This window comes from Plectropomus leopardus, chromosome 5 (assembly GCF_008729295.1).
Source record: "Plectropomus leopardus isolate mb chromosome 5, YSFRI_Pleo_2.0, whole genome shotgun sequence".
NCBI lineage: Eukaryota > Metazoa > Chordata > Actinopteri > Perciformes > Serranidae > Plectropomus > Plectropomus leopardus.
This window is the reverse complement of record NC_056467.1, coordinates 10,522,876-10,550,676: the sequence shown is the minus strand read 5'-3', so window position 1 is coordinate 10,550,676 and position 27,801 is coordinate 10,522,876. Positions and strand designations below refer to the sequence as shown.

The following is a 27,801-nucleotide window of genomic DNA, read 5'->3' as shown; positions in this document are numbered from 1 at the left end:
AATAGTAAGTCTTGTAGAAGTAGTGGTGAGAGAAAGATAAAGTAGCAAAACTGCTATTAGTGATTCTTTTTGTAAAATACAGTCGTAAAAATACATACATACATAAATCCTGTAAAGAGTGAAAGTTTAAATTATTATTATTATTATTATTATTATTATTTATTATTATTCAAAAAATATATAAAACCAACATCACTTTTTGTGACGCCTTTAATTTAAGTTTTTAAACCTTTGGACCCCGAGCAAATAGGTTTGATGTATTTCAAATGTCCCGAACATTGCAAGAAATTGGTACATTTTGAAAATTCTAAAAAAAAAAAAAATTTTTAAATGAAATAATACAGATTCAATATTATAATTCGGTTATTTCCATTTGTTTACTTTCATATTTTTGTGAGTATTTTCGGATAATTTTCCCATACTTTTTATTAATTTCTTGCTAATTTTTGGGTCATTACTTCTTAAGGTGCCTTATGCCTTCTTTCCATGTTTTTGGAAGAAATCAAGCCAATTTGCTCGGGTTTCAAAGGGAGAAGGCCAACCCCAGAATCACTATCGTCTGGCGTTTAACTTTACTGTATATGTGTTTTATTGGTATTGTGTCTCTTGGACGCCTACTGCTTACGGTCCTAGCACCTGATCGCTAAAGGCTCAACCTCGCCTGAGCACTGTAGGGGTACATGTCCATAAAAAATCCCGAACACAGGAAATAAGTAAATAAGAAAACACAAGCAGAGGGCAGAGTCTCTGGAGAAAAATATGCGGTCACACACTTCTAGTGGGTATTAAGTGATGATTGAGAGGGATAACTTCTATATATTGATTTTTAGGAAAATCCTGCATTGTATATCTTATTTTAGTCTCTATTATTAGAGTATTAGAATATTATTAGAGTATTAAAAGCTCATCAATTAATTTTCATTGCCAAGAGAGGAACAAACATCATCTTGCCTAAAATACTGTTTTTGTGGGATAATATTGCATAATTATACTCAAAAAGCAGCGTTGTGATACCAGAGTTAACTCAGCTGGTCTCTTATGAATGCAACTTTATGTTTTTTTTTCTTGATCTACAGTTTCACGGGAACCCTACACAGTCAGAGTAGCCGACCAGAAGGCTATGAGAGGCAGTGTAGCCGTCTTCAAGTGCATTATCCCTGCTTCTGTTGAGGCCTACGTCACTGTTGTATCATGGGAGAAAGACACAGTTTCACTCAGCTCAGGTAAGACACGTAATATTTTGTCCACACTGTAAACAGTTGAATCACAATTGAGCTTTTAGCGTTTAGATGAAGCCGAGGACACGCCCTGTTAAATGTCAAGCCAAGTGTGTTGTGTATGAAGGTTAAATGCCAGTGTTTATGTAAAAATGACTTTGTAGAAGGTACTTCAGTTTAAAAAAGCACACATTTGGCATTTTTTCCTCAAAACTGCAAGATGAAATGTTTGACTGAGGTGTGTTGCTTTTTTTTTGGGCTGTTTATCCGAGCCCTCCTCCCTGCTCAGCTCTGCTCCCTGCTCTTAGTTTGGACACAGTGTTCTGTTTAACTGTGAGTCATCTTCTTACCTGTTTTCTGTCGTAGTCTGCCATTACTGGGGCTCTGCAGCTCTGCACAGCCCTGTCCTCTCACTAGCCAGAGGATGTTGATAACTGTCATGTTGAATCACTGAGCCTCTCTCTCCTATACACACTTCACCTCAGCCAACTCCATTTTTGAGTCCAGCAAGGGGTAAAGTGGAACAGTTTACATGGCATCATTGACCTAGTTACCCTCCTCGTTTGAATACAGTGGCACAGCATGAAAATGCAAGACACCAGAATGTTTTGCGGGTTGGATTTTTACTCAAGTTAAATGGGATGCTTATCTCTTGATTGCTCCATGTACTGCCCGCTGGCTGATTTTGCTTCATACTGGGGCGTTCAGGGACCTGTAAGTGAGCACTTGATGTCATTTGACTGAGGGCAGAATCTGGGACGGTGTTTTGGTGGCATTTTAAATGTGTCTGCTCAAGCATGAAGATGTGTCTTCTGATCCATGCCAGTGACTTATTTACTTGAGGTTACTAGAGTTACTCGCTGCGAGCTGCCGGTTGAAGACATTGCCTAATGTCACGGAGAGCGGGCGAATATGCAGCATGCAGATATGATTACCTTCTGTAAATGAAATGAATCATGTAGACAAGACTCAGAGATGATGTTTATCACATCTGTGGCTGGTAATTGGTGTCCATTATGAGGAAAATATGCTTTAACATGTCTCCTCTACATCTTCTACATCTTTATCAAAGGTCCGTCGGCCTGAATAAGGAAATACAGCAGAACATTTAAATTGTATGTGTTTGTGTAGCATTCTTTGATACTGAATACAATCATTGCCAATCAGAACTCAGTTATGATCAGAAATCAGTCCAGGTTACAGTGTCTGCATTGACATCTGTCCTTTTTCAACAGTAGGTGTGCGTGCAGTGAAGTTTGATGGATTATATTGTGTGCCCGGTGTTCTTTGAGTTCTTTCGCAAGCGTTCAAAAGAACAACGATATTGGATTGTCCGTGTTTACTCCAATAAGTATTGCAGCAGGCGAGTGCTGTCAAAAGCATGAGCACACTGTCAAAATCACTGCTGCTCCGTGATAAATATTTGATGGTCGATTCTGATGCATGAGCGGATTCACCTCGCACTGTTATGGAGAGGGTATGTTTACTCTAGGAGTGAGGGTTAGAAGTATGTGTGTGCGAGTGTGTTTGGGTGTGAGCGTGAAGCGCGTGCACGAGTGGGAGAGGCCATAAGGATACCAACAGGGCTTGACAACGGCAACTGGATGCAGCTTGACCCAGCCTAGTTTTTTTTTCTGTTCTTTCCATTTTTTTCATGAAAGAAGACGTGGTCTCAGTGGACACAAAATAAAGCTATCCAACAACCACACTGAATTATTAATCTCTGTTTTTTTGTTGGGAACGGTAACATCAAGCGCACTTCCCTACCCTTGCATTGTGCATCAGAATATGAGGAAGAACAGTCGAGGCTTGAGATATTTCTAGACACCACAATAGTGTTCTTGAACAATTTAGGTGGATGATGTTACTTGATTATTAAGCAAATCTATAGTTTACAAAACTGGAAACATCTAAACTTTTGATCATCACTGATTATTTGTTGGCTAGTTTAGTATCGTCAGGTAAAAATGTGCTTTTTAGAGGCTCAAATCACGGCCGCTGAAATCTTTCAATATCCAGTGATTCACATTAGGGTCAAAAATAGATGCATAATTACAGACCAAGGCTTGTCTTAATTAATCAGCTGTGATTGAAAAGTTAATTACAATATGAATTACCTCTCAGAATGAGGACTGCTTAGTAGTCATTTGAAGCGGCCTGTTTTCAATGTGAATGAGCACGACGCAAGCTCACTGGGTCCTAATGTTGCCACTAACATACCATTAACCCGTCATGAATTTTAAAATGGATCTCGCAGCACGAGCTTTCAAATGCCCGGCTCCAATCGCCTCCTCGCTGCTTTTGATAAACAATTGACAGAGCTAATAGAGAGATGAAAGAGGATTTAAAAAAAAAAAAAAGAAAGAAAAGAGTGGGGAGGGGAGGGGTCGAGCTGCGTCCTACTGTGTTGCTGCCAGGATTTCATATGGTGGACCTTTATTTTATATGTGTATCAGTGTTGTCACATGCACCTTTGTGTAGTGGTGTGCACATGCTAATGTTTGTGCAGTGGTTTTTTTTTTACATGCTGCTGTGTGTTTCAAGTGGCCGTGCTTTTGAAAAGGGTTGGAGCTGGGATGTTGTGTATTTTTCCAGCTACCTATCTTTTGTCTCTCATCATTCATGATACGAGGAATCATAATGAACCAGGCAGCCTTGGTTGTAGAGAAGCACTTCAACAAAACCAGTGCTTAGATATTGAACAAACTTAAAAAAAACATGTTGTCTCTGAGTCCTTGCACTCTCCTTTAAGATGCATTCGCTTGTCTGTTGTGCAATTTGAGCATGAATTCTGTGTCTACTTGCAGTAAAATTTTGACTGTTTGAATCCTCCTGATGTGCCCTATTACTTCTAATCTATCAGCTCAGAGCTCAGATTATTTACTATGTATATAGCATGTACAATTGTGTGTACATCTTCAATAAGCGAGTTCTTATTGACTTTTCTTACCTTCTAAAGATGTAGAAGCAACATTAGCATGGAGTCAACATAATCTCTACAGCCAATGATACACACAATGCTGCTCTCAGAGCTTTTTATGCACATGTCAACATTTGCATCCATTGAAATCTTGTTCTGTAAGTGTTGGCATGTTGTAATCCAACTGAAATGAATAATTGAACAAAAACTCAAATTAGATTTTGTGTCATTAATGAAAACTGGATGATATTGTGCTCAACATCAACATCAACATCAACATCTAGATGTATGAGAGAAATTTAATGGGTTTTTTAATGGGTATTGTTTTAATGGGTTTAAAATAGTGAGGTGTTGGTCATAATTCAACATGAAACACATTTTCTCAAAACTGAACATCATTTTTGTTAAAAAAAAAAAAGTCATTCTTGCTAGGAAAATTTCTTTCTTTCAATATTCTAGAACAATTGGTTGATTAATGGATTTGTTGATCAACAGGTAATAGACAACTATTTAGATATTAATTAAAGTAAAGATGACCAGAAATCACTGGTTTCAGCATCTCAAGTGTCTCTTAGTCCTCTTTGATTGTACACTGAATATCTTTGAGATTCAAACAGTGGACAGATCGGACAAAACAAGTCATTTTAAGACAGTCAGGGAACTTGTGACATATTTTCTGATCGTTGCACATTGCACAGTGATGTCAAACTCACTTGTCTGTGCTGCTAATAACTTACAACAGAGTCATGGTGGAGAGGGAGAAATAGTCCAAAGCGTAGCTTCATTTCAGGAAGACGGGTGACAACAGTGCTGCTTGTGATGTTTGTAAAATTATAAAGTCAAGTAAGGGTGGAAACATTAGCGAAATGCTGAAATATCCAGAAAAATTCCAGGAATTCCATGGGAAAACTGATCAGGATTCAGTAATTGAATTGACAAGGAATCAGAGCGATAACCTGAATCGATAACATCACTGGTACCAATACAATACTATCAGTTCTAATTCCTACTCTTCATGGAGAGAGCAAATATTTCATTTATTGCGTGCATTTCAAAATTCTATAGACAAACTCATCTGGTGCTAACTGTGCTAAATGCTAACTGTCCCTGAGGGCAACAGTGCACCAGCACCTTCATCCAACGAGAAGCCTGACACAGCTTTAGATAAGGAAGTGCGGGCTGGACAGGCGGCCTGTATATCGCCCCTGGAGATGATGGGAACAGAGGGAAAAGGTGAGGGGAGGTGAGGTAAGACGGGGAGAAAAAAGAGAGAAGAAAAGAAGAAATGGAAAGAGAGAGGTCTCCTCTTGCGAGGAGAGATAGGGTTTCCTTCATGGAACAAACAAGCAGGCCTTTCATCTTTTCAGGCTGGAGATTAGGGTAGAGATGGAGGGCGTCAAGCTTTATTCTGTATTAAGACGCACTCTTAGATGTAGAGGGAAGACTCTATAAGCCATTCCTACTTCCTGGATGTGCCTCCATCTTGCTACTCCATCCTTTTTATAGTATATGACTATTTATCACGTCTTTCCCATGTTTGATCAAAGGAAGGACAATATTATGATACATACAAAAGGATTTAAACCTTGAAGCAAACTGGTGCTGTTTCTTTCAAAACATGGTAAAAAAAAAAAAAAAAGCAACCGTGTAAGAAATGTTACACAAATTGCAAGAAATTAGTAGATATAGAAAATAATTTTGAAAAGCAAGGGAAAAACAATTTATATTCATCATCACTAAATATTTACATTCATGCCCCTAAATTATATTATATTTTTAGGCACTTTTTTTCTTTTTTAACTTTTCAAGTTATTTTCTTTTACTAATTTCTTGCTAATTTTTTGGGTCATTTGTTGCTCATTGCCTTTTCCCCATGCTTTAGAAAGGTATCAGGCCATTTTTTTCAGGTTTCAGAGGGTTATATATTTAAAATTTTTCAATTGTTTTAGCCAGAGAATTTATTATGTCATCTTATATGTTGATATGGTGCTAGAAAATTATGTAACGATACCCCAATATTTTGTAATATTTATCAGATGCTGACATTGTTTATGTTGCATTCACATTGGAAACAACATGGAGAGATTAGTAAGAGCTTCCTCCTCTCCTTTCCACTTTTTCGTCTCACTTTTCACTTTGTTTTATTTTCTTGTTTCCTTTTATTTACTCTTCTCCTTTCGTCCCCGTCCTCCACTCCTTTCCATCCTCCTCCGCTGGCCTTGACTATCGGCCTTCTCTCCTCTCTTCTCATCTCATTGCATAACCTGCTTGGCAGAGCGCCCCAGTCAATTTCCTCCTGCATGGAAAATGCTGTTTTTTTTATTTGCTTTATGCAAATAAGTCCCTCCAATACTCACGGCATCAGTTAAAAAAATCTCCAGTTACATTTTTCAGTCACAGTCATGTCGGCCGCTTCCCAACTGTGCGTTTAGCATTTAAGCGATGAAAGTGCCTCTGCACTCTCGCATTCTGCTCACTCCTCTCTCATGGGTTCTTGTGAGTGCTTATAGAGGCTAATTAAACAGTTTGCTTGCTAATAGAATCACAGTCTTAACCAGCCACCAGCTCTTTCGCTGGAATATTAAGGATGTCTTCAAAGGGGCTACTATTGGTGTTTGGTTTACAGGATCACTGCTCAACGGGAATTTATCATGCCAGTGATGTGCCACTGCCTCCATTTTTCACTGAGATTGACAGTGAGGGCACTGAGAGGCAGGCGGAGACGGGGCTGTAAATTCAACACGCCCAAAGTCAGGCCAACCTTGAAAGGAGGGCACAGTGGTAGAAATGAGCTCGGGAGGAAAGAAGATGCAAGGAAATGTAGAGGAGGAGAGGGCAGATTAGAGGAGAGGAAGTGAGAGGAGAGTTGGGGAAACAAGAGACTGAGAAGGAGGAGATCTGAAAGGTAGAGACGAGGGGAGTGGGTGAGGCTTTTTCTTTGGTAAACAAGGGACTGCGTCACATTAAGCCACATGATCTTTTCCCTCTGCCTTCTTCCCCTTCCTCATTTTTCCTTCACTCCACCTCTGCCTTTTATTCTCCAGATTTCTGTCTCTCCTTGTACAAAATGGTTGGTTAATTTTGTTGTTCAGAACCTGGAAAATGGGTGATCCCTGCATCTAACCACAATTCAGAGGACAATATATGTGCATGCGTGCAGATATATTGTACATATATATGTCTGAGTTTGTTTGTGGGTGCATTGATATGCTTTTTTTGCACGCTACTCCACCCATCCTGCAGTGAAACCCTATGGAAACAACACAGCCTATCATTTTGCCCCCCCCCCTCCTCCCACACAGATCAGCAGTTAGTGAAATGCTGACCCTTGTCTTTCACTGCACCCCTTTTCCCAGTCCACTCACACACAGCTGCCTGAAAGCTAAGGGAGATGTGGGGTGCTTATTGTTTGCACAGTGAGTGTGTAAAGGTGCTGTAATCGGGAATTTCTTTTCACCAGAATGCACGTCCATCGTCCGTACGTGTGAATGACAGAGTGCAAAGTGCGATGCTGTCAAGTAGGAAGTGTTTTGGGGCGGGGGGGGGCACTCTCCTGAAAGAATTTTAAAAAAAAAACAGCAAAGAAAAAAAATCAATAGTTGTGCGCATTAATCACGCTGCTGCCACAGAGAATTATGGGAACATGAGCTGAAGGATGCATTCTGTGCATTTGCAACATATGAGTGCTGTGTGAAGGGGAGTTTGGGGAATTGGAAGAGGATAAGACAAGACGCTTTTAGTAAGAAGTGAGGTTAGAGCAGAGATAGTTGGGGGGTGTTTCCTTCATGCATTGTAAGCACACTGTCTCTCTGTTGCCTTTTTGTAGCAGACAAAACCAACTGTCTTTTGTAAAGCTCGCTTTAGGACAGCATTTGTTCAGTATTATTTTGAATGCTTTGATGTAACAGCTTTTGAAATATAGCCGAGATTACATTCTCATTTTAAAGCTTTCATAATATGTAGTGGTTTCGGGATGTTTTGGCTATGATTTTTTAGTATTTTTACTTAATTATTTTGGTTTCTTCCCTCTGCTATGAGATTTGCCATTTGGAAAGAAAGAAACCTAGCACTCCTTTGACTTTCTCTTTGAGCTGCTGCTGTTTGAAGTCTCCATCTTAGCTGCGGTGAAGGCTTGAGGACGTGATACATATTTGATAAGGATCGATAGAAGGGTTACTGAGACAGAGATGGAGGGAAATCGATCTTGGACTGGGCTTCCCAAAAGCATCTTAAACCTAAGGTCATCTTTGGAGTGTCCTTCTGGCTTTGCGACTCACGTACACACTTGTAATTCCTGTTGAAATACTAAATAAATAGATTTTTTTTATTGCTTTTACATTCTCTTTCATAATATACCAGCAGAACAATGTAATGAAGTAGAAACAGCAGAAGAAGGGCTGTTCTCAGATTTGTTTAATGCTTTATCCAAGGTTTATGTATTACATTATGCCATCTACTGACATCCTAATCACTATGCACATAAAACAATAAAGCAATCTGTTTAGTGATGGGAGACTGAACAGCAGACAACGTTCTGGCACGGTGGCTGTGGTTCCCAGCTGATACTCCATACGGATAGACAAAATCAACAACTGTTGAAGCGGGCACTCTTCCATCAGTGTTTACTAATAAACAGTAGCAATATGGCATCCATTAGGCGGTTTAGGCAGGGAATGATTAGGGTGGTGATGGCTGGGCGCATTGGGAGACTGAACATGCTCTCATCTTTAATAGGCAATTTGGCTTTCTGTGATGGGGATGCCCCTTTGTTTTCCATTTGGATTGAAGCAGAAGCTTAAATAAGCAGTGTTTTAGTCGCGTGTGCTATCATTATACTGCAGGAATCTGGTTTACAGTAATGTCCTGAATCTTTTTTATAGGGCTGTGTGTGCATGATTCATGCATATGAAATCCACTGAGACAAAGTGGAGAATATCAAGACTACATTCAGTTAAACTTTATTGTGGCAGTTTCAGCACATTATTGGGGTCAAATAAGAACAAAACATTAGACTAAACATTAGTAGAAAATAAAATATAGTAGGGCTGGACAATATATCTGCATTATAGCGATGTCGTGATATGAGATATGATATCGTCTCAGATTTTGGAAAGTGTAATATAATTGACCTAGGTGTTTTCTTTTCGTGGTTGTAGAGGCTATAATATACTAAATTATTGTAATTTTCTGAACTTACCAGACTGCTTCAGCTGCTTTATTGTTTGCTTTACTGTAGATGTATAATAATACCCAGATACCAGATGGCAAAAGGGTGCCGCTTCATTCCAATGGAGTTGCTCCGCTGGTGCATACGCCAAAAAGGTGTTCTAGCTTCCAGGTTTACTTCCATAGTATTTGACCCACTAAATATGTGCAGTAGTTTTTCTCCCACTGGCCTCACCCGTGAGTTACCACTAAGCTCATAGACTTTACACTGTGATGACACTACAGATTTTTAAAAATTGTTTTTTCTCAGGTTTTTACTAATTTAAACCCTCAGTGTATCAAAAATCCATAACAGAAAGACTCATAATTGACCTTGGTTGAACTTTTGCGATCCCCTGTTAACAATTTTACAGGTTTTTATTTTACAGTGATTGCCTGGGGGGGAAATGCTTTTTGGCCTTAAAAAAAAATGTAAATATTTTGTGAAAGCACCAATAGTCAGCCTTACAGTATTGTTGCAACACCAAAGTATTTGGTTAAAATGTTGGAATATTTGATTTTTTCCATATTTGGTTAAAATGTTGGAATATTTGATTTTTTCCATATCTACCAGCCCTACATACAGTAATAGAATTAGATTAATATGAGAAACTTAGAAATATGTGTGTACAGTTGAGTAAAGCTCAGTTAGTGGAACGAGTCCATCCTGCCAGAGCAACACTGTGTTGAAAATGGACTGGAGCTGGGCCAGAACTGGCCTGGCGTCAGGCCAAGACACAGATTAGTAATAAGCATGGTGTGAGCTAATTACAGTCGGAACAAGCAATTAATTTCTGTTTATAAACTCTCCTGGATGCGGGCTGCTGGGTGACTGTAGCTGTGTAGGTGCAAACCCCCTCTGTTCATGTGTGTGTCTGCGTGTGTTAGTGACAGGTGGTGTGGTTCACAGAGGAACCTTCCCATATGCTCCCAGCAGAAGCACTGGGGGAAATGGAGACAAACTGGCATGCTCAGTCACGTCCCATAATGCAGCAGTGTCTGATCCCATCTTAAAAGTGACTGATTAGAGTAAAAAAAGGGCACTTAATAACTCAAATCAATCTGCTGACCTAATAGGGATTTTTCACTCCATTTTTTTTCCTCTCCCGTCCTCCATCCAATCAAGGATTAATACACAGTCTTATTCTGCTCCCAGGGTGGTAAATCTGGAAAAATACAGTAAATCACATTGAGCCTCTTTAAACTTTCACACAGAGCCTTGGTGCCTGTGCCCGCCTGCTGGGCATCTGTAACACTGATTAGACATGATCATGGTTTTACAGCACCTGCTGGACACCAATCACGAGAAGAGATCTAATGGAGTTTGTTGTCTAAAATTGGAAATCCACAGGTTTTTACACAATCAAGTTCATCTTACTCCTCACAAAGAGTACAGCCTGTAAAAATAGTAACATAATGACTTTTGTAGATCTGGAGGAAGCTTTCCAAAGGTTGAAATAATAACATTGAAAAATTATTAGAACTTTTACTAGAAAGCCTGGACTGTTCACCCCAGAATTAAAAATACGTATTTTTCTTCTTACCCATAGTGCTATTTATCAATCTAGCTATTGTGGTGGGAGTTGCCTAGTGGTATAGATATCAGCCATAGATTTCATCATTATTGTTGTTTTTAATTCTAATATTTTTTGTATATAATGCTCTGGGTCTGTACCAGTAGCTGCTCTGTATCAGAAGAGATTTCAGAGGCTGCTTTTGTTGGTGAAATTAGCACTTTTATTACAATACGGCAAAGAGATAAGCTTGACGAAGTGATGTTAACAATTAATTGCTGATGGATTTATTGGTATTGTTTGGTATAAGCAATTTTAATGTTTTTTTTTTAGTTTTTCTTCAATGTTACCAATGATCAATCAAGAAAAGTGCTCACAATTTTCAGCCCTATTGTAACTGTATTAATTGCTTTTAAGAGTGCAAGCTGATGTAAATGTGTAATTGGACAAAAACTGACCAGCGTACCCAAAGCCATAGGGCTGTGTTGACAAGAATAAGTTAATTACACTGATATATTAAATTTTAGGTATATTTATAATCACATATAAGAATAATAAAGAAAATATTGAATTACTGCCCAGTCTTACTTCATCATATCAGTTTCAGTTCACCTGTCCTGTGATTTCGATAAATGATTCTTCAGATTGACTCCTTCAGTAGCAAATGACCAGCTGACTTCACTACAAGGTGACCCGCTATCTTTTTCTTGATGTATGAGGCATCAAGCATCATTATTTTTCTTCAAGGCTCGTTTTCTCTCCTCTTGCCTCCGCTTTGGCATGAGCCTTGAGAGCACACAAACGCACACACACTGGGTATTCTTTCAGCCCGTCTTTGACCTCACCTTGCCATTGCACAGCCAACAACTAAGATCCAAACAACACCCAAACTCCCTGCAGGCTGCAGGCAGTCAGTTCCTGTCGTAACCTGACTGTCTCTTAGATGATCAGAGCTGTTCTTGTAAGTGTGTGCAAAGCAGCCAAGGCTTTGTGTCTGATGCATTTCTGATTATATTGTGAACTTCTGATTTAAAAATATGTCTAGCATCCTGTATATGATGGCTCTTAAAAGTAAAAGGATGTGTCATGCAGAAACATTAACGTTTTAATGATGTAAATATCTTGTTACACTGTAAGTATGGCCAGTCAAATTGTCATTTGTGGCAGTGACATCACAAGGTGACAACCACGAGCAGAGTGGCCTTTTGACAGGCGCAGCCTGCAATCTTCACATCAGCGTAGGAGTGGAGCCAGCCAATCAGAGGCGAGCGCCCATCGCTGCACACGCTTATCACCTGCATACAGCTGCTGTTGCCCCTCTGAGGGAGCGAATGAAGAGGAAAGGAAAGAAAGCAAGAATGAATGGTGTGCCTGAGACAGAGGGTGATTTGTGTCGAGTCGTAGCACATTCATGCTTGCATCTTTCTCTCATGCAGTTTCAGAGGTGTGCGTATTATTTTTCTGGTCACCAAAATCCACATTTGTTTATTGGGGATTATAAGAAAAATCATTGAGATTTGTTGTGATTAGTGCTACATCAGCCAGGCAATAGTTAAAATGTGATTCAGAGTGGACATGTGCTTTGTAGTCCTTGTGAAATGAGAAGGGAGGGAGAGAGAGGGAGAGATAAGCTCAATCTGAATTGATTTTCCTGTTACTTTCTGCTGTACTTGAGTTTCCATAGCAACGTGGTCAGGTTCCCTCGGCCTTCTAGGGCAAGTGTAATTGTTGTCTGTTTCTCCCAGCCAAACTCTCCATTTCTCTTTCTTTTTCTCCTTTCCTTCCTCTGTCTCTTCTCTCTTAACAATGGAAACATTGTGCACATGAGATTCTTCTAGGACTTTTCTGCAGGTGACTGAGATAATACTGAGCACTTTCACCACAAAGCCATATCAAAAGACATCACAGACCTTTATTTTTTATTTTTTACCAGAAGCAGGCTTTTCTTTGCTTAATCTTCGTATTATTTGTACATCTGATCAATTATTTGGTGTATACTATGTCCAAAAATAGTGACAATGCCCAACATAATGTCCTGAAGACCAAAGATATTAAATATACTATAATTTTAGATCAGACAAAGTAGCAAATTCCACATTTGACAATGTGGAACTAAAGAATGTTTTTGCTCAACTTGTGCTTTAAGAAAGGATTAATGACTGTCAAAATAGCAGATTTTTTTGTCTAAATATGTTAAATTAAAAGGCAAACATGTTTGATTTCACAATTCTCTTCTTTATAATCCTTGTGACTTATTACTGTGCGTCAGTATTAGTGCATCACAGATTTGGCCAAATGCTTAAAATAAAATCTTTGCAGTTACAAAATAAAATGCTGCTGTTTCCCGGGCTGATTATCACAGCACAAGATCTGCTGAATCACATGAAACAGCCTGGTTCTCACATAGTGCCATGCACATAACAGCAAGCCTAAATGAGCAATTGAACAGTATAATGAGGAAGAGTTCAACAATTTTCGGTTCAAGATGTATAAAACAATCATTTCAGTAGTCACAGAGCATATCAGATCAAGGATAATAATACAGCAAAACTCCATTTCAGTTATAAAAAAGTGTATTGCCAAAGTTTAAGATAATCAATGAAAATGCAGTGTCACAGCTTCTGCAGGGATTTGATGGTAAGCACAAAATGTGTGTGGAGGACGAGATGTTCAAATGAGGCCTTGTGGCTTAGACACAGACAGGAAAGAGAGAGGAGAAGGAGGTCAAAATAATCCTAAATTGAGTTTGCCGCACATACAAAGATGTCAGATGGCCCCTTTTTTCATCTGAATTAGATATTACTTGCTCTCTCTTTGACGCCAGTGATACACTGCTGTGCGCATAACAAGGCATTCACAGCTGTTTGGAGCATAATGGCTCAAAGAGGCCTTGCCTGCTCAGCAAGAAGAGATGGACTGCATCTTGGGTCTGCGATTAGGACTGCTGATCTAGAAACATTTACATTATGGCTTTCAGGTCATTACAGAAGAAAAATGGTCAAAAGGATCCAGGTGAGGGAGCCTAGATCAGCACTATGACCCTGAGTAATGTGCAGTTTATTAGAAAAAAAGGACTGAGGAGAATCTGAGGAAGACCGAAAAAGTTGATACTCAAAGTTTGATGTTTACAACTTAAAATATACTTGTTGATATCAAAAAGACACTGGCATATTTGGAATATTTTGCAAAGTTAAAATAAAGTGTTTATGTATGACTGCACAAAACCTGTATGAATATTTTCACCTGGAAATTGTTCCACTCTTGCACTCATGGGCAGCTATAGCTCAGTCCACAGGGACTTTGAAGTAGAGGGTTACCAGTTCAAGTCCCTGTGCAGACTGGTAGCTGCAGAAGCGCCATTTCGCCCCAGTAGTTGAATGTTATTAAGTACATTTACTCAAGTTAGGTACTTGTACTTTACTTGAGTATTTTCTTTTCACCATGCACATTTACTACATTTTACTACAATATTGTACTTTTTACTTTGCCACATTTATCTGATAACTTTAGTGGTTGTTTTACAGGTTAAGATTTTTTAATTTAAAAATCTATAGAATATTTTTTAAAGTATGATGTTTTGTTATAAACTTATCTACCCAATCTACAGTTTATACAAGTAAAGCTGAAATAATTAATTGATTAATCAATTAGCCGATTGACAGAAAATGATTTGGCAACTATGTTGATAAACATTTAGGTTGTTTCTCTTTTTCCCCTTTGTTTTTCTGCATTGGGCACTTTTACTTTTAATACATTAATTAAATTTTTGTGATTATACTTGCTTACTCTCCTTGAGTAACATTTAAATTGTTTAGTATTAGTATTATTACTTTTACTTAAGTAAAGGAACTGAATACTTCTTTCACCACTGCCTATCCACAGCTGCTTGGGGCATCTGACCATGGGCAGTCCCCTCACTCTGATATCATTTAATGCAAGTGTAAAGGTCCTGTTTGTGCCTGTGTGTGTATTTTTGAGTCTGTGTATATAACATGTAAATAACAACAAAGTACAAAAAAACAGAATTTCCCCTTAGAGATTAATAAGGTATGTCTTCGTCTTCGTCTTCTTCTGCTCCAGATCTGTCTGTCGGTTAGCTGCCTAAAATGTAAAATGTAAATGTATTCTGTGCTGTATTTCAAGTAAGCTCCTGTATCCATGATAGCCTTGGACCTGTCCCAATCCGCTCTGTGTTTTCTTGCTCCAGATCAATGCTAATTAATACACATCTCCCTCAGGGACAGTGGGGAGGCCACGCAGAGAATCAGAAATCACCATCATAGGCAAGGCTTGATCTGGAAGTCATACGGGAAAGAGACCTTCAGAAATATTTGCATACGGGAAGTAATCGGAGCTTCAACTCACATGTATCAGTTGTAAGCTAAGGCTGAATACTTGGTGGACGATCAGAGCTTGTCCAGTGGCATCCTTGCATCCTGATTGGTTGTTTAGGTGGTGGCAGTGCCTTGTCTAAATGCAAATCCAGTTCCGATTAAATTTGGCTCTTGTTTTAACTGCCATATTCCAGTAAAACATGCAACACATAAATGCAGAGGTGAGGACTCTGCAATCACCTGGTGATACAGGATGACTGTGCCTACACGTAGACCACAGCAAACGCTGCGCTTGTTTTGTTTGCTCTCCTGTTTCTCCCCTTTCCTCTCCATCTCCCTCTGAAATGCACTGTTAAAACAAGTAAAAAAAATGAAAATGGGAGACATGTTTTTGTGCATGCCTGGCGGACAGATAGGCGCTGCATAACTAGCAGTTTCCTCTGAAGTAGGGAGAAATCTATTTGCTTGTAGAAGCTGCTTGCATAATCCTTTAGTTACACTTGCCAGCTGTGAGCAAAGATACGGCGCTGTGGGATTTGGCATGAATATCATTGGGAGGACAAAGAAATGAAACTGATAAGTGTTTGTGCACTGGGTCCTTTGCATAATCCAGGATAACCCATAATCTGAGTTCTTTAAAATCATGCCCAAATAGATGTGGTGAGAAACCATTAATGAGAACATACTGTTTGCAGAATTTGGGTTTGTCCAAAAATAACTTGAGCATTTGAGCTGAAATCAGAGATCACGCTTGATTTGCTTTTTCGACGCGTTTTACCAACAAATTTTGAATCAGACGGTGAATTGAATGTCATAGAAAAGCCTTACTGAGAAATATGCCATAGGTATTCTAATGGCCATGCATTGTGTGTCATATTTCCATAAGTACTGTACAGTATAGTCTGGCCTTGTTTTTTTAACACCCATATGAAAGGATTTTATTCTTACCGAAGCACACATCACCTCTCTCCCCCCCTCTCTCTCTGCTGCATATCATTCTTTCCCTCCCTCTCAGTCAACACTATGCACAGCAATGAAGAAAAATCACATCACTCAACAGCTTTCAATACATCTGTCCTTTCTCTCCCCACCTCTCAGTGTGTTTGTTTGCTGAGCCTGCTCTGTCCCGCTGCCTGTGTTTTATACCTCTCTCGATGTGTTATTGGATGGTAATAGACAGCTGCTGAAAGCTAGCATGAAATACCAGCATGCTACGGTGTGTGTGGACCCCATATTGTATATGACACAGAGCTCTCGTGTCCATAAGTGCAAAGAATGTAATAAAACAGTGACAAGTGTCACTAAAACAAGTTATTATTATTATTATTATTATTATTATTATTATTATTATCACACTTGATATTATTATTGTTATTATTGTTCATTGGCATTGTTTGTGAAAATACATTTGATATACGTAGCAGTATAACAGTATCAGTATATAACAGCTCATTATAACAATGAATATGCACCATAGCAGTTATGGGAGGTAAAGAATATTTAGTCCGAAAATGTAAAATTATAATTGTAAGGCTTTAATGCAAATTGAAAGAGTCCCGAAGAACACAGAGGCTTAGATTTTTAAAAAAGAATTTGTAAAAGTTGTGATTTATTTTTCTTTTTTACTGTTCCCAAAATTGACAAAGCTGCCATTGCTGTAATTTTTCTCTCAGTACCCTTTAGCTGAGTTTGTGTGTTGCTCCACACCTGTTAATTTTTTAAACTGCAAAAATAATGGACGTAGCTACTGTGACATCACCCATTGGTTTTCAGAGTACCATTTTAAGGCCTCCAGTTCAAAATTTTGGCACTTGCCATCTTGGATTTTTTTGGAGCCAGAAGTGACCATGATTGGGCAAGAAACTGGCGCTATCCAAAGGCAGCCTGTTACACAACGTGGCCACATCCTTAAAATAATGAGCCTTAATAAAATGTAAATGGGTGAGTTATGTAAAAATCACCCCCTAGAGCGAATAAAACTGTTTTGTTTTTTTTTTGTTTTTGTTTTTGTTTTTTTGTACCAGACTGTAAACATATTTATTTCTATTGAAAATTTTGGCATTTAGTATGGGGGTCTATGGAGATTGACTCGCTTTTGGAGCAAGCCCCAAGTGGTCGTTCAAAGAAGTCGATTTTAAGCCTTTTCATGTTGGCTTCATGTTTCAGCCCCGCAGGTTGTTGCTAGGTTAATTCCTGCAGAAAATTCAAATCTCAAAAACCTTTAAAACAAGCCATGAATATATAGTCATATTTTAAAAAGGCTAATCAATTTTATAAAACGGCTGGCACTGTAGATTCAGCAAGTGTTAGTCGAACAGAAGGAAATTGTTCTTTTGCTGGGGACTATTTTGAGCTGTGGAATAATACACATTTATTACACAGGTGAGAATTTACAGCAGCGCGACACTATGGGCCAGATCCACAAAGAATGGATTGCACCCACTAATAGCATCATTGTTTGCGCAGAATTAGCAGAAGCAATCTGCTTGTTTTAGCACTCTATCCACCAAAAGAATTTGCACAAAAGAATTTGCACAAAAGAATTTGCACTAATTATACTGGCGCTAACACGCCCACAAAGTTTGGCAGCTGAGCACAGTTTTCCCTCCTTTTGGATTTAATTTAGTAAGCTTTACAGTGTTTCAGGCTTTTCTCCATATTGAGAATACAGATTGGTTCATAATGAAAACTGCAGAAAGCACAGAATTACTGCAAAAGTTTTGCAACAGTTTTGCAGCTGGCTTCAGCGTCTCACACTATACACGTGTCTTCAAAATAAGATATAGGTTGTGCGTTTTTATGTACAGTGCTGCGGTTTCTTCATTAAGAGGATCGGCCAGGATTTGATGGTAATTAATGTTCTGTATTCTGCTTCACATCCACACAGTTTTGGCTGTTACACACAGATCCCAGGTTTATACGATGAAATTGTTTGTAAAAAGGCAGCCCTTCTGGATGATTCCTGAGCTCATCAGAATTGTTTCATTTCAAAATCTGATATATGCTCACAACCCACCTGATTTCCCCCTCTGACTATAGATTTTACCCACAATATCACTCAATATCAATTCAATATCATTCAAAGCTTACAAGCTTTGAAGAGAAAGAAATTGCACCTATTTAATACACGGGTCTCAGTGGCGTTAAATAGTTGTAACTGCCTGTGGCAATTAGCACTGGTCTTTGTGAATTAGATGGTATTTGCAAAGGAAGGAGGGAAAATTTGCGCCAAATTTTTGAATATTCCCTACTTTACATACATGCAAATTTGACAGGTGCACTGAAGATGCTGTCTGCTTGGCAGTGCAGTTTGCATGTGTTTCACCTTTTGTGCATGCTTTTTGGATTGCACGCTATTTTTTTCTCTCATTTGCACAGGTTTAGGGGCTACAAAAACAGCCCAGTTATTTTTGTTGATAGGGCTCTATACGAGGGATCAACACAAAATACACTACTGTGATCATGTTCAGTGTAAAAAAGGAACGTGATTAAAATAGTTTTTAAGCAGTGAATGAATCACGCTTTGGCTACACAGAGAATACTTAGTGGGATCAACTCATTGTCAGTTTTTTGGGTTTTCATGGGATTTTTTGACAATTAAAAATCTCTAGTATTTCCAGCCTCTCTGGCAAACACTGTTACTTGAAAATGTGCTCAGCTGGTAACTATAAGTGAGGTTGTCCCTTCTGCATGTACTGTTACGATTAGGTCAAAGTGGAAGAGTGCGTGGAAATCAAAGCCGAAGTCTTGATGTTTTTGTGAGAGGATCCACTCAGGCAGATAGCCTTACTTTTCTTGATTTTTGAAATGTAGCTGCCATGATTGTCTTTGGCCTGTGTTTACAGCATGTCTCTCATGCTTCCAAATAACATTAACATTTCATTATCCAGGGGAAACAATAGAAATGTACAAAAAAAAGGGGAAGTCTCCACATCCATGAGGGCTAAAATATTTATGCCGTTGTGAGGTAAATGGCTCCAAATCTGCGCAAGAGGGTGAAAATGGGAGCTATGAGGAGAGTGAGCAAGGCGAAGAGGGGAAGACATCACTTGTAAAGCTGGGCTCTGAGGGGCTTGGGCGCATAATCAATGAAGTGAAGTGTGTGTTGTATCTGTGGCGTCGAGTCGGCTTCACAGAAGCCAATCCTATTTTTACAGGGAAGACAGGTCTGTTGCTATGCTTTTTGAGAAGGTCTCCTGCAGCTTGAAAAAGACGGAGAGCATCCACTCAGGGGTCGCATCACACCTCAGGAGTGGACAGAAGAAAGAAAGAGTGGTCGAAATGAGGGAAGCTGCTTCTGCTAGGTGACACATTCAATTGATTATTGATGATTTGATCCATTACACACTCCACAGAATGTGTTGACACCAGCAGAAATAGACTGCATATTTATTCATTTCTTTTTAGGCAGAGGTGTGAATGCAGAGAGACACATGCTGTCTGAAAGAAGAGGTGCACATGAGGAGTGTGTTTTAACTATTTATTAACTATTTAAAAATTTACAATTTCATTATTTACTTCCGAAATTTCAAACTAAAGGAAGTAACATGTTCAGTTGGCATGTTAAAACCATAAAAATGGCATTATTGAGTGTTAGTGAAATCATTTAATCAAATGCCAGACCATCACCATCAATTCCTGTAAGCTTTGTCCCAAAGACACGATAACATTTAGTGGTAAACATGCAGATAAACTCATGCTTACAGAAACAAAGTTACTGTACAGACAAGATAATCGTTCCCAAACAAGTCAATCAGATTGTCTCCGGGCAGTGTTTTTTTATGTCGTCTTGTCCAGATGTCGCCTATTAGACATCAGATTAGGAAGAGCAGTGTTGGATTAGCCAATCCAGAGCCAGAACCATGTTAGATTAGATTATAGTATATGGACATCTGGGTCGCTGCAATGGCTCTGCTCAAGCAAAATAACATTAAGTCAGTGTTGCACAGCCAGACATTACACAGACTGTAATCAGCAGCCAGGCAGGAGGATGACAGCATTAGGACAGAGATGGATGAGAAATCCTACGGTTTTACAACTTCCCAATTACAGTATGGCGACAGACTGCACAACAAAAGCAGTGGTCCTCCTAACTGTCCGTATTGAGTCAGAATTACAAGGCAAAATAGGAGGGGTGTGTGTGTGTCATTTGATTGTACAAAGACCAGAAACTCTGAGCTTGTGTGTGTAAAGAAGGTGATCAAGCCTCCAATGCAGACAGCCCTGCCTGCTAATAATAATGGTTATTTTCTCCCCTCTCTCTCTCTCTCTCTCTCTCTCTCTCTCTCTCTCTCTCTCTCCCTCTCTCCCTCTGCTCAGCGTTTGTGCCTGGGCCTCCTGGCAGATAGATGTGCAGAGATTACACCTTCTAATTGTTGCTAGCGTCTGTGGGCCGGTGTAGTTCAGGGTAGTTTAGTGCTGTGTAGACTGTTTTTTATGCAGTGTGGATTTGTAATAATGATGATAATGACTGTAGAATGGTGTGTTTGTGATATGGCTGTGATATATACCATAGCATTTGTTTGGGAGAGGATAAACAGAAAGAACGCATTGTTCCCATTAGTCATTACTTCCCACCAAATTTAACTTCATCCATCTCTGTCCTAATGCTGTCAACTGATTGTTGATGCTCTAAATTTACTCAAATAGTGAGAAGCAACAAAGTTCATACTGTCCACCACCACAAAAGAAATTTAGTTTAACTGAATGTGGGTACAGCATCATCCAGCATATCTCTTTTCAGTGGTTTAATTCAGTTTACAATAAGCTGACTATACAATATAGTTATACAGTACTTGAGTTTCCTTATGCTATACCTTATGCTAAAAAAATATTTAAACATGTTATATGCAACTTTAGAAAAAGATCAGGGTTTCCCTACACATTAATTTATTTGAGTTAATACATCTGCTGCCACATATTGATTTCATATAATTTTTGGGCTGGAACGTTCATAAGGAGCGCTGTTGGAATGTGTATGCTGTGCAGTTATTCATTACACCAAACTGTTGGAGTGCAGAGCGTACTGTTGGCAAAGACAGAGCAACTGAATGTCAGGCGCAGTGAAAGTGAAACATAGAGTCTAAAGGTTTGCCCTCACTTGTCCCTGTAGCAGCTGCTCCTCTCATCCGTGAACCTGTTCAGCTCTGACCGGATTTACACACCAGTTATCTACACCATGACTCAAACTCCTTAAACTCTCACTGAGGGAAAATATAACTCACGATGAGTTCCACCTGTGCCGTGTTAACAAGCCCACAAAAAAGTCTGAATTTAGAGAGGGGCCACAGAATTGTAAGACAGAGGACACACACACAAAGTTTGTGGACTCCCCGCTTCCGTAGTTTCATTGTTAAGGAGATTTTTACCACGAGCCGAATTATCCACAGAGAACAGACCCCGTGATTTAAACTGTTAAAAACACTGAATAAAGCAATTTCACATTAAAAAATAAGTGTTTCCATCAACATTGATTGGCTTTTTGAAGAAAACTAATTAAAGTAGCTGATGCAAAAACACAAAACTATCTAAAGCCAGTGTTTGGTATGTTCTGTGAAAACATGGCGGTGCAGCATGGCGATCTGCTCTGTTTTTGGATGTAACGGCTTATTCTAAACTCATTCTAAACACTGCAATTTTTATTTTCAGGTAATTTATACACTAAAGAAAACATACTTACCATATTGTATTGCCTGTCTGCCAATGTATACCCCTAAATCCTACACACTGGACCTTTAAAACATTTACAAAATTATGATTTAAATCAAGATTGATTTAACTAGATAATGAATATGACTGAAGACACATATAAACACACTAAACACACACACACACACATATATATACAGACACAAACATGATAGCTATGATTTTGTCGAGGTAGTATACTGCATATGAATGAATCAAGCTAAACAAATTTGCGACACAACCCATATGATGAATGATGAAGTTGTTAATGTGTGACATTATTGGAGGTGACAGTGTGATCTGGTCTCTTGGATGATGATGCAGTGGGCCTGGCGATGGAAAGGCATCTCTATCTGAGCCGTTTGCATCACTGGCTTTTCTGTCTCTTCCACAATCGGGAGAGAAGCGAAAGAAAATGATCTGAAAATGAAATATGACATGTCATTTTTTTGTATTTGCTGCACATTTTGCAAAGGGTCTCGCAATGCCCGTCTGCAGGAAAATGACGCCTGCATGCACGAACACACACACATGCACACAGTGTGTCTGTTGTCATTTGTGCATACGGTATGTGTGTGACACTCTGCCTCTCCCTCTGAAAGTGTATCTATGTGAGTGTGTGATTCTAGTTGCATTTGTCACTCTTTTTTCCTGGGGTGTGTGTGTGTGTCATGTCTGATTAAAGTTAACCCCTGTGAGGCGGCTGGTGCACCCCTCCTCTGTATCCCCCATCCCCCCTGTCTCTATCTCTCCTTCCCCTCTACCCCCCACTCCTCCACCCTTCTATCACTCCATCCCTGTTCTCCTTCCTCCTGGCACTCTGACAGCACAGGAGAATATGCTCCCTCAAGGTCCCACCCTCCCTTTCTGGCTCCCGCGGGTGGCGTTTCCTTGGAAACAGTGTCAGAGTTGACTGGGTGGGTGCAGATAGATGGCTGCCCTTTATCGGACTACACCACTAGTCCATTAAAACCAACCACACTGGACCTGTGAGCACCCCTCTGTTCTCACCCCGAATGGACCGTTCCACCTGACACGCGTGAATATTAGCTCGACCCAGGCTGAGGGTGTGTATGTGTGTGCTCTTTTATTCTGTGTGTATATTGAATGTCTGTGTTTATTACTGTCTATGAGCAGTGTGTGCATGTCTGCGTGTGTGTGTGTGACTGATTAGCACTATCTCTCATTGCATTGGGCATATTTGAGGAGAAATTCTGTGCAAGTGTCTTCCTTCCTCTGTGTCCTTGGGAATGAAACAAAATGGAGACTAGTCTTTTCTCTGCTTTGTCTCCCTCCTCTTAAAATTATGTAGCAAAGAAACGCAGATCCCTCCACAGCAAGCTCTTGTGAAAGCAATTTGACCTATGATTTTAAACAATTGTATTGCAGTTCCAGATATATGACTACAGTAATTGTCTGTTCAATTATTTAAATGCAAACAGCTGCAATTGGTGTTGAGGCCACATATCATCAGGAAGCGACATGAACAAACCAAACCTGATGCACAATTTCTTAATTTGAACAGGAGCTATTACAAACACCTCCTTGTTGGATGTGGCTATAATTACTGGCAATATTAAAGCAACCTATACAGTAGATATTGAAAAATACATATTGTATGAGCTTTATGTGAGTTTGAACACAGTGCTGTTACATGATTTAACGGTCAAAATTCTAAATACAGTCAGATGAAGTGCATAAATGAACAGATAGTTGTAGAGTGAGATGATTAAAATTTAAATTATACTTTTTCAAACCCTTTCGAATTTTTCATGCATAACTCTGCGCTATAGATGAGATTACAGTCAATGCATCATTATTGGAAAGCACAGTGTTTTACTAGTTTTTATGTCAACTTCACAAGCTTTTCCAGCTGTAAAACTAAATTCAGACTCATGTCTGTCAAAACTGGTATGATGGCCTGTCAGTGAACACTACAACAACATAAAATCAAACAAAACTCAAACTTTCCAAAAATCTCAAAAGTTAACGACTGACCTGCCCTGGACCTGGGACAAGGTCAATGGTGTCATATCTTTTTTTAACCTGTTATTTAATTTGATAATAGTCACATTTAGCATATTACAAGGTTTCCATGCTCATGGAATACCTGGAAAAGTCATGGTATTTCACAATCACATTTTCTGGCCCTGGAAAAATCAGGGAATTAGTCAAAATCATTGAAAGTTTATATTGATGTTTTTGAAAAATGCTGCTCAAGTAGTAGTTGCAAAGTCATGGAAAAGGTTGAAAATTTTGGCTATGAAAATGTGTGGGAACCCTGATGTTACATTTCATCATTATTTTAAAAATTTAAAACCCGACTGACGCTTCTTACTCGGGCGACTTCTCTAAACTGGACATTTAGGACATTTAGTTCAGGTATCATAATAATAACACAACTGACATCATTATAATTATTTAAAATAAACTGTGCTTACACATTTCTAAATATATAAAAAACAAATCCTATTTGGTGCAAATGAATAACAGAGAAATACTACCAGTCATTAACCATGAAATTATAGTTTTTCCCTCCAAAGTTATTGCATTTTAAAATTTCTTTTCTTCAAATTGATAATTTAATGCTTCCTCTTTAGATTCTCTATCAAACGCTCAAAATTGTATCAAAATATCCAAATAATGCTTCACCAGATGTAGTTCTTAGCTGGTGAATACGTTATGGAGAGAGATCTAAGCAGCCTTCTTGTGTATATTCATCGTCTAAGCAGTAATGTTGACCTCAGCTTGCAAAGTAGTGCACAGCAGGACTGCAATTGCTGAGACAACCTCTCACTTAAACATCAATGCAGTGGACCATGGTCTGTCAGCAGCACACACACACACACACACACACACACACACACACACACACACACACACACACACACACACACATGCACACATGCACGCACACACACAGTATTATGTATTTAAAGTAATTACCTCAGGCCTGATCCAGACTGAGTTTAGTAGCATGTGATAATCCATGTAGGCAGCATATGGGAGGGGGGGAATTAGAAGTCCAAAAGAAAATAAAGAAATTAAAGTGTCCTGGTGGCTGTCTGCAGGTCTGCAGGAGGGAACATTATGCCTCTTCATGACAGGATGGGCTGAATGCATGTGAAGGATTAGGATGATTTGTAACTGTGATGTGAGTCATTCTGCGTCTGAATGTGATCAGCAGTGAGGATGAAGGGAGAGGTAAAGGAGGGTGTTGCATGTCACGTAAATGAGTATCAGACAGATGGTGTAATTAATGACATCACTGGAAACAGAGCGTGTGGCTTTTTGCGTAAAAAGGGGTCATCATAATATTATCAGAGGAAACCTCAGTTGCTTGATAACAAGAGGAGGAAAAAAAGATCAGCTCCATATTGTCAGAATCACATACTAATTTGGATAACCTCCCCCACAGAGACTTTGTAAATTGATTGAACTGCCACAGAGCCTGTACTTTCGACAAATTCTCATCCAATTTCACCTCCTGTTTTTTTGGCACCAGGGTATCTTTTCCTGGTTGATTTGCATCAATAAACCTCAGTAAGCAAGGCATTGTAATGCCTAATTGGGCGGTAATGAGCTGTCGCATTATGCAGAGTGCTGAGGTTCAAGCTTATTAGTTGCTTGGTTGCCCATAACATTTTCCTGTCTTCCCTCTGCTATTTCAGTGTTGCACGAATGTCAATGCGATCTCCCTTTTCTCTCTCACCTCCTTTTCTCCCTCTCTGCTTCATCCCTATTCTTCTCAGCCATTTCTCTCCCCCCCCCCCCCCCCACCACCCCCCCGCTATTCTAAAAATAGTCTCCTATTATCCAGGAGGCCGGGGCCATGTACAGTGAGGCAGCAATCGTCATGGCGGCCATGCACATCAAGATTCACAATAGCTGTCATTCTGCTAACACTAGCTAATATAATTCTCTTTACATCACTCAGAGCTCTGCTGGACTGAACGGAGGGTTATAGTCCAGGCTAATCTGAATTTAAGCCTCCCTATTCTTTTCACAAGTTAATACAATTCCCTGAGGTACAAATATACTCTTAAGTGTTTAGCAAAAAAAAAATTAACAAATGCAGCATTTTTTTGTGTCCATTTGGTCCTTTGTCTCTCCGCATAGAAGGCTGTTTTCATTGCCTGTCACTTTAAATGCAGATGTGCCACTGCCTCTTGTCCAGTGGCATGTGCAGACACAAGGGACACTCTAGTCTACCTGGCTACAGTGGACTGCAGTAACACTCTCCATAGCCCCACTGCACAAAAAACCCACCAACACAAGCTAACATCTGGCTTTTTAATGCAATGCAGTGACGCGCCGTCACTAATTATTGTCCGTGTCCACCTAAGCAGCGCTATTCAAATACATCTGCACTGAGCTTGAAAGGTGGACTTAATAAGTAAGAGATAAATAATGAGAAGAAACCACTAAAAGTTTTCAAAGACCTCTGTTCCTGCTGCTGTCTACTTTTCACCTGTACCTGTCGGTGATGTCACACCGACTCACCAACATGACAATGCACACACACACCAGCGTATGCACATGCATGCCAACTGACAGAAAGTCTGACTCGCTCTGTGGCAATGGGAAGACGGACATTTAGCAGGTTTACCCACATAGTCATAGGGTCAGGGTAAACAGTCTCTGAAAATGATCTGCTCTGCACAAAAGTTACTTGGGAAAACAGTATAAAACAGTGGTCTATTTATATGTATACAAGGATGCTGCACTGCTGAGAGTTCAGTTGTGTTTATACTCACTAAAGAAACATCAGTTTGTCACAGTCTGTCATGTTTTTTTGTTTATGTTTGGCGTTGTCCACCAGGAACACTTGGAGGTCAGAAATTTCAACAGGGAAATTCTGACCTCTGATTTTGATTGAAACATAGCATTATGCCTTTGAATCAGATAATGCTAACACTTAATAACTAAAAAAAAGAAAACCATGTGACTCAGCTGGATAAAGAGCAGGGCGTTTGTTAGTCAACCAGCCACTAAATTGAACATTTTTCAAGGGTCCCATCCTGCTGCCCCTTGGGGCCAGCAATTAGCACCATGTGAAGGAGGGTGTTTGTGTGTTAGGATGGCAGTGAGAGCTGGAGGGGTGAGGAGTGGTGGGACTGTGCGAAACATTTTCATCTTTCAATCTGAACGCAGTAAGGAAGAAAAACGTGCCCTGAGGCAACTGTTGACGTTGCGTTCAGAGCCGCTCTGTGCTGAGCTCCTGCTTCGTATTGTTATAATGTATTTATATAACGCTGCTAAACGGCGAGACCTGTTCCACATTCATCTACATAAAGCAGTACTGTATTGCCTAAGGGTGGAACTAGGCATGCACACATACACACACATACGCAGATGAGATCGTTAGGCAAAGCCCTCCCATTGCTACCCCCAACCCCTCAACACGCCCCACATTCACTGTTGATTCCCTTGCTCACTTGTCACAAGTGATTGCCAAAAAGCAAGGCATCATATGCCACTTTGTTTGTAAGTACGACCACCCCCTGTGTCATCTTAAATATACACTCACACACACAAATGCACGGGAACACTCACACATACACCTACATTTAATGAACACCCATGCACACTCACTCACACACACGCAGACACAATTTTCCTGTCGCAGTCAAAGACAACGACAAAGTGCAATTCCCCTCAGCAAACGACTCTTAGATGATGAAAGTGAACGTTTTCTGCCTCTGATTTTTGATGTGCAGCGTGGATGTGATCAGAGAGGCCTCACATTGCTTCTCTCTCTCTCTCTCTCTCTCTCTCTCTCTTTTCTCTTTCTCAGCATTATGCAGTCTCTTCTATCCCCTCCCACTGTAACAGGAAACACTCACACCAGATGAGAGCAAACAGTTTCCAGCTGCTTGCTAATTCTTGATCTGTTATCCTGGTTAGCAGGTGTTTTCCAGGGA

General features: G+C 39.6%; 1 protein-coding gene across 1 annotated transcript in view; it reads left to right on the top strand.

Annotated features, from left to right (window-relative positions):
- LOC121943125 (Down syndrome cell adhesion molecule homolog) overlaps window positions 1-27,801 on the top strand; it is a 135,848-nt gene that overhangs the window by 18,678 nt on the left and 89,369 nt on the right. The window contains 1 exon segment of the mRNA XM_042486543.1: window positions 1,077-1,223. Coding sequence (XP_042342477.1) covers window positions 1,077-1,223 — 147 coding nt within the window.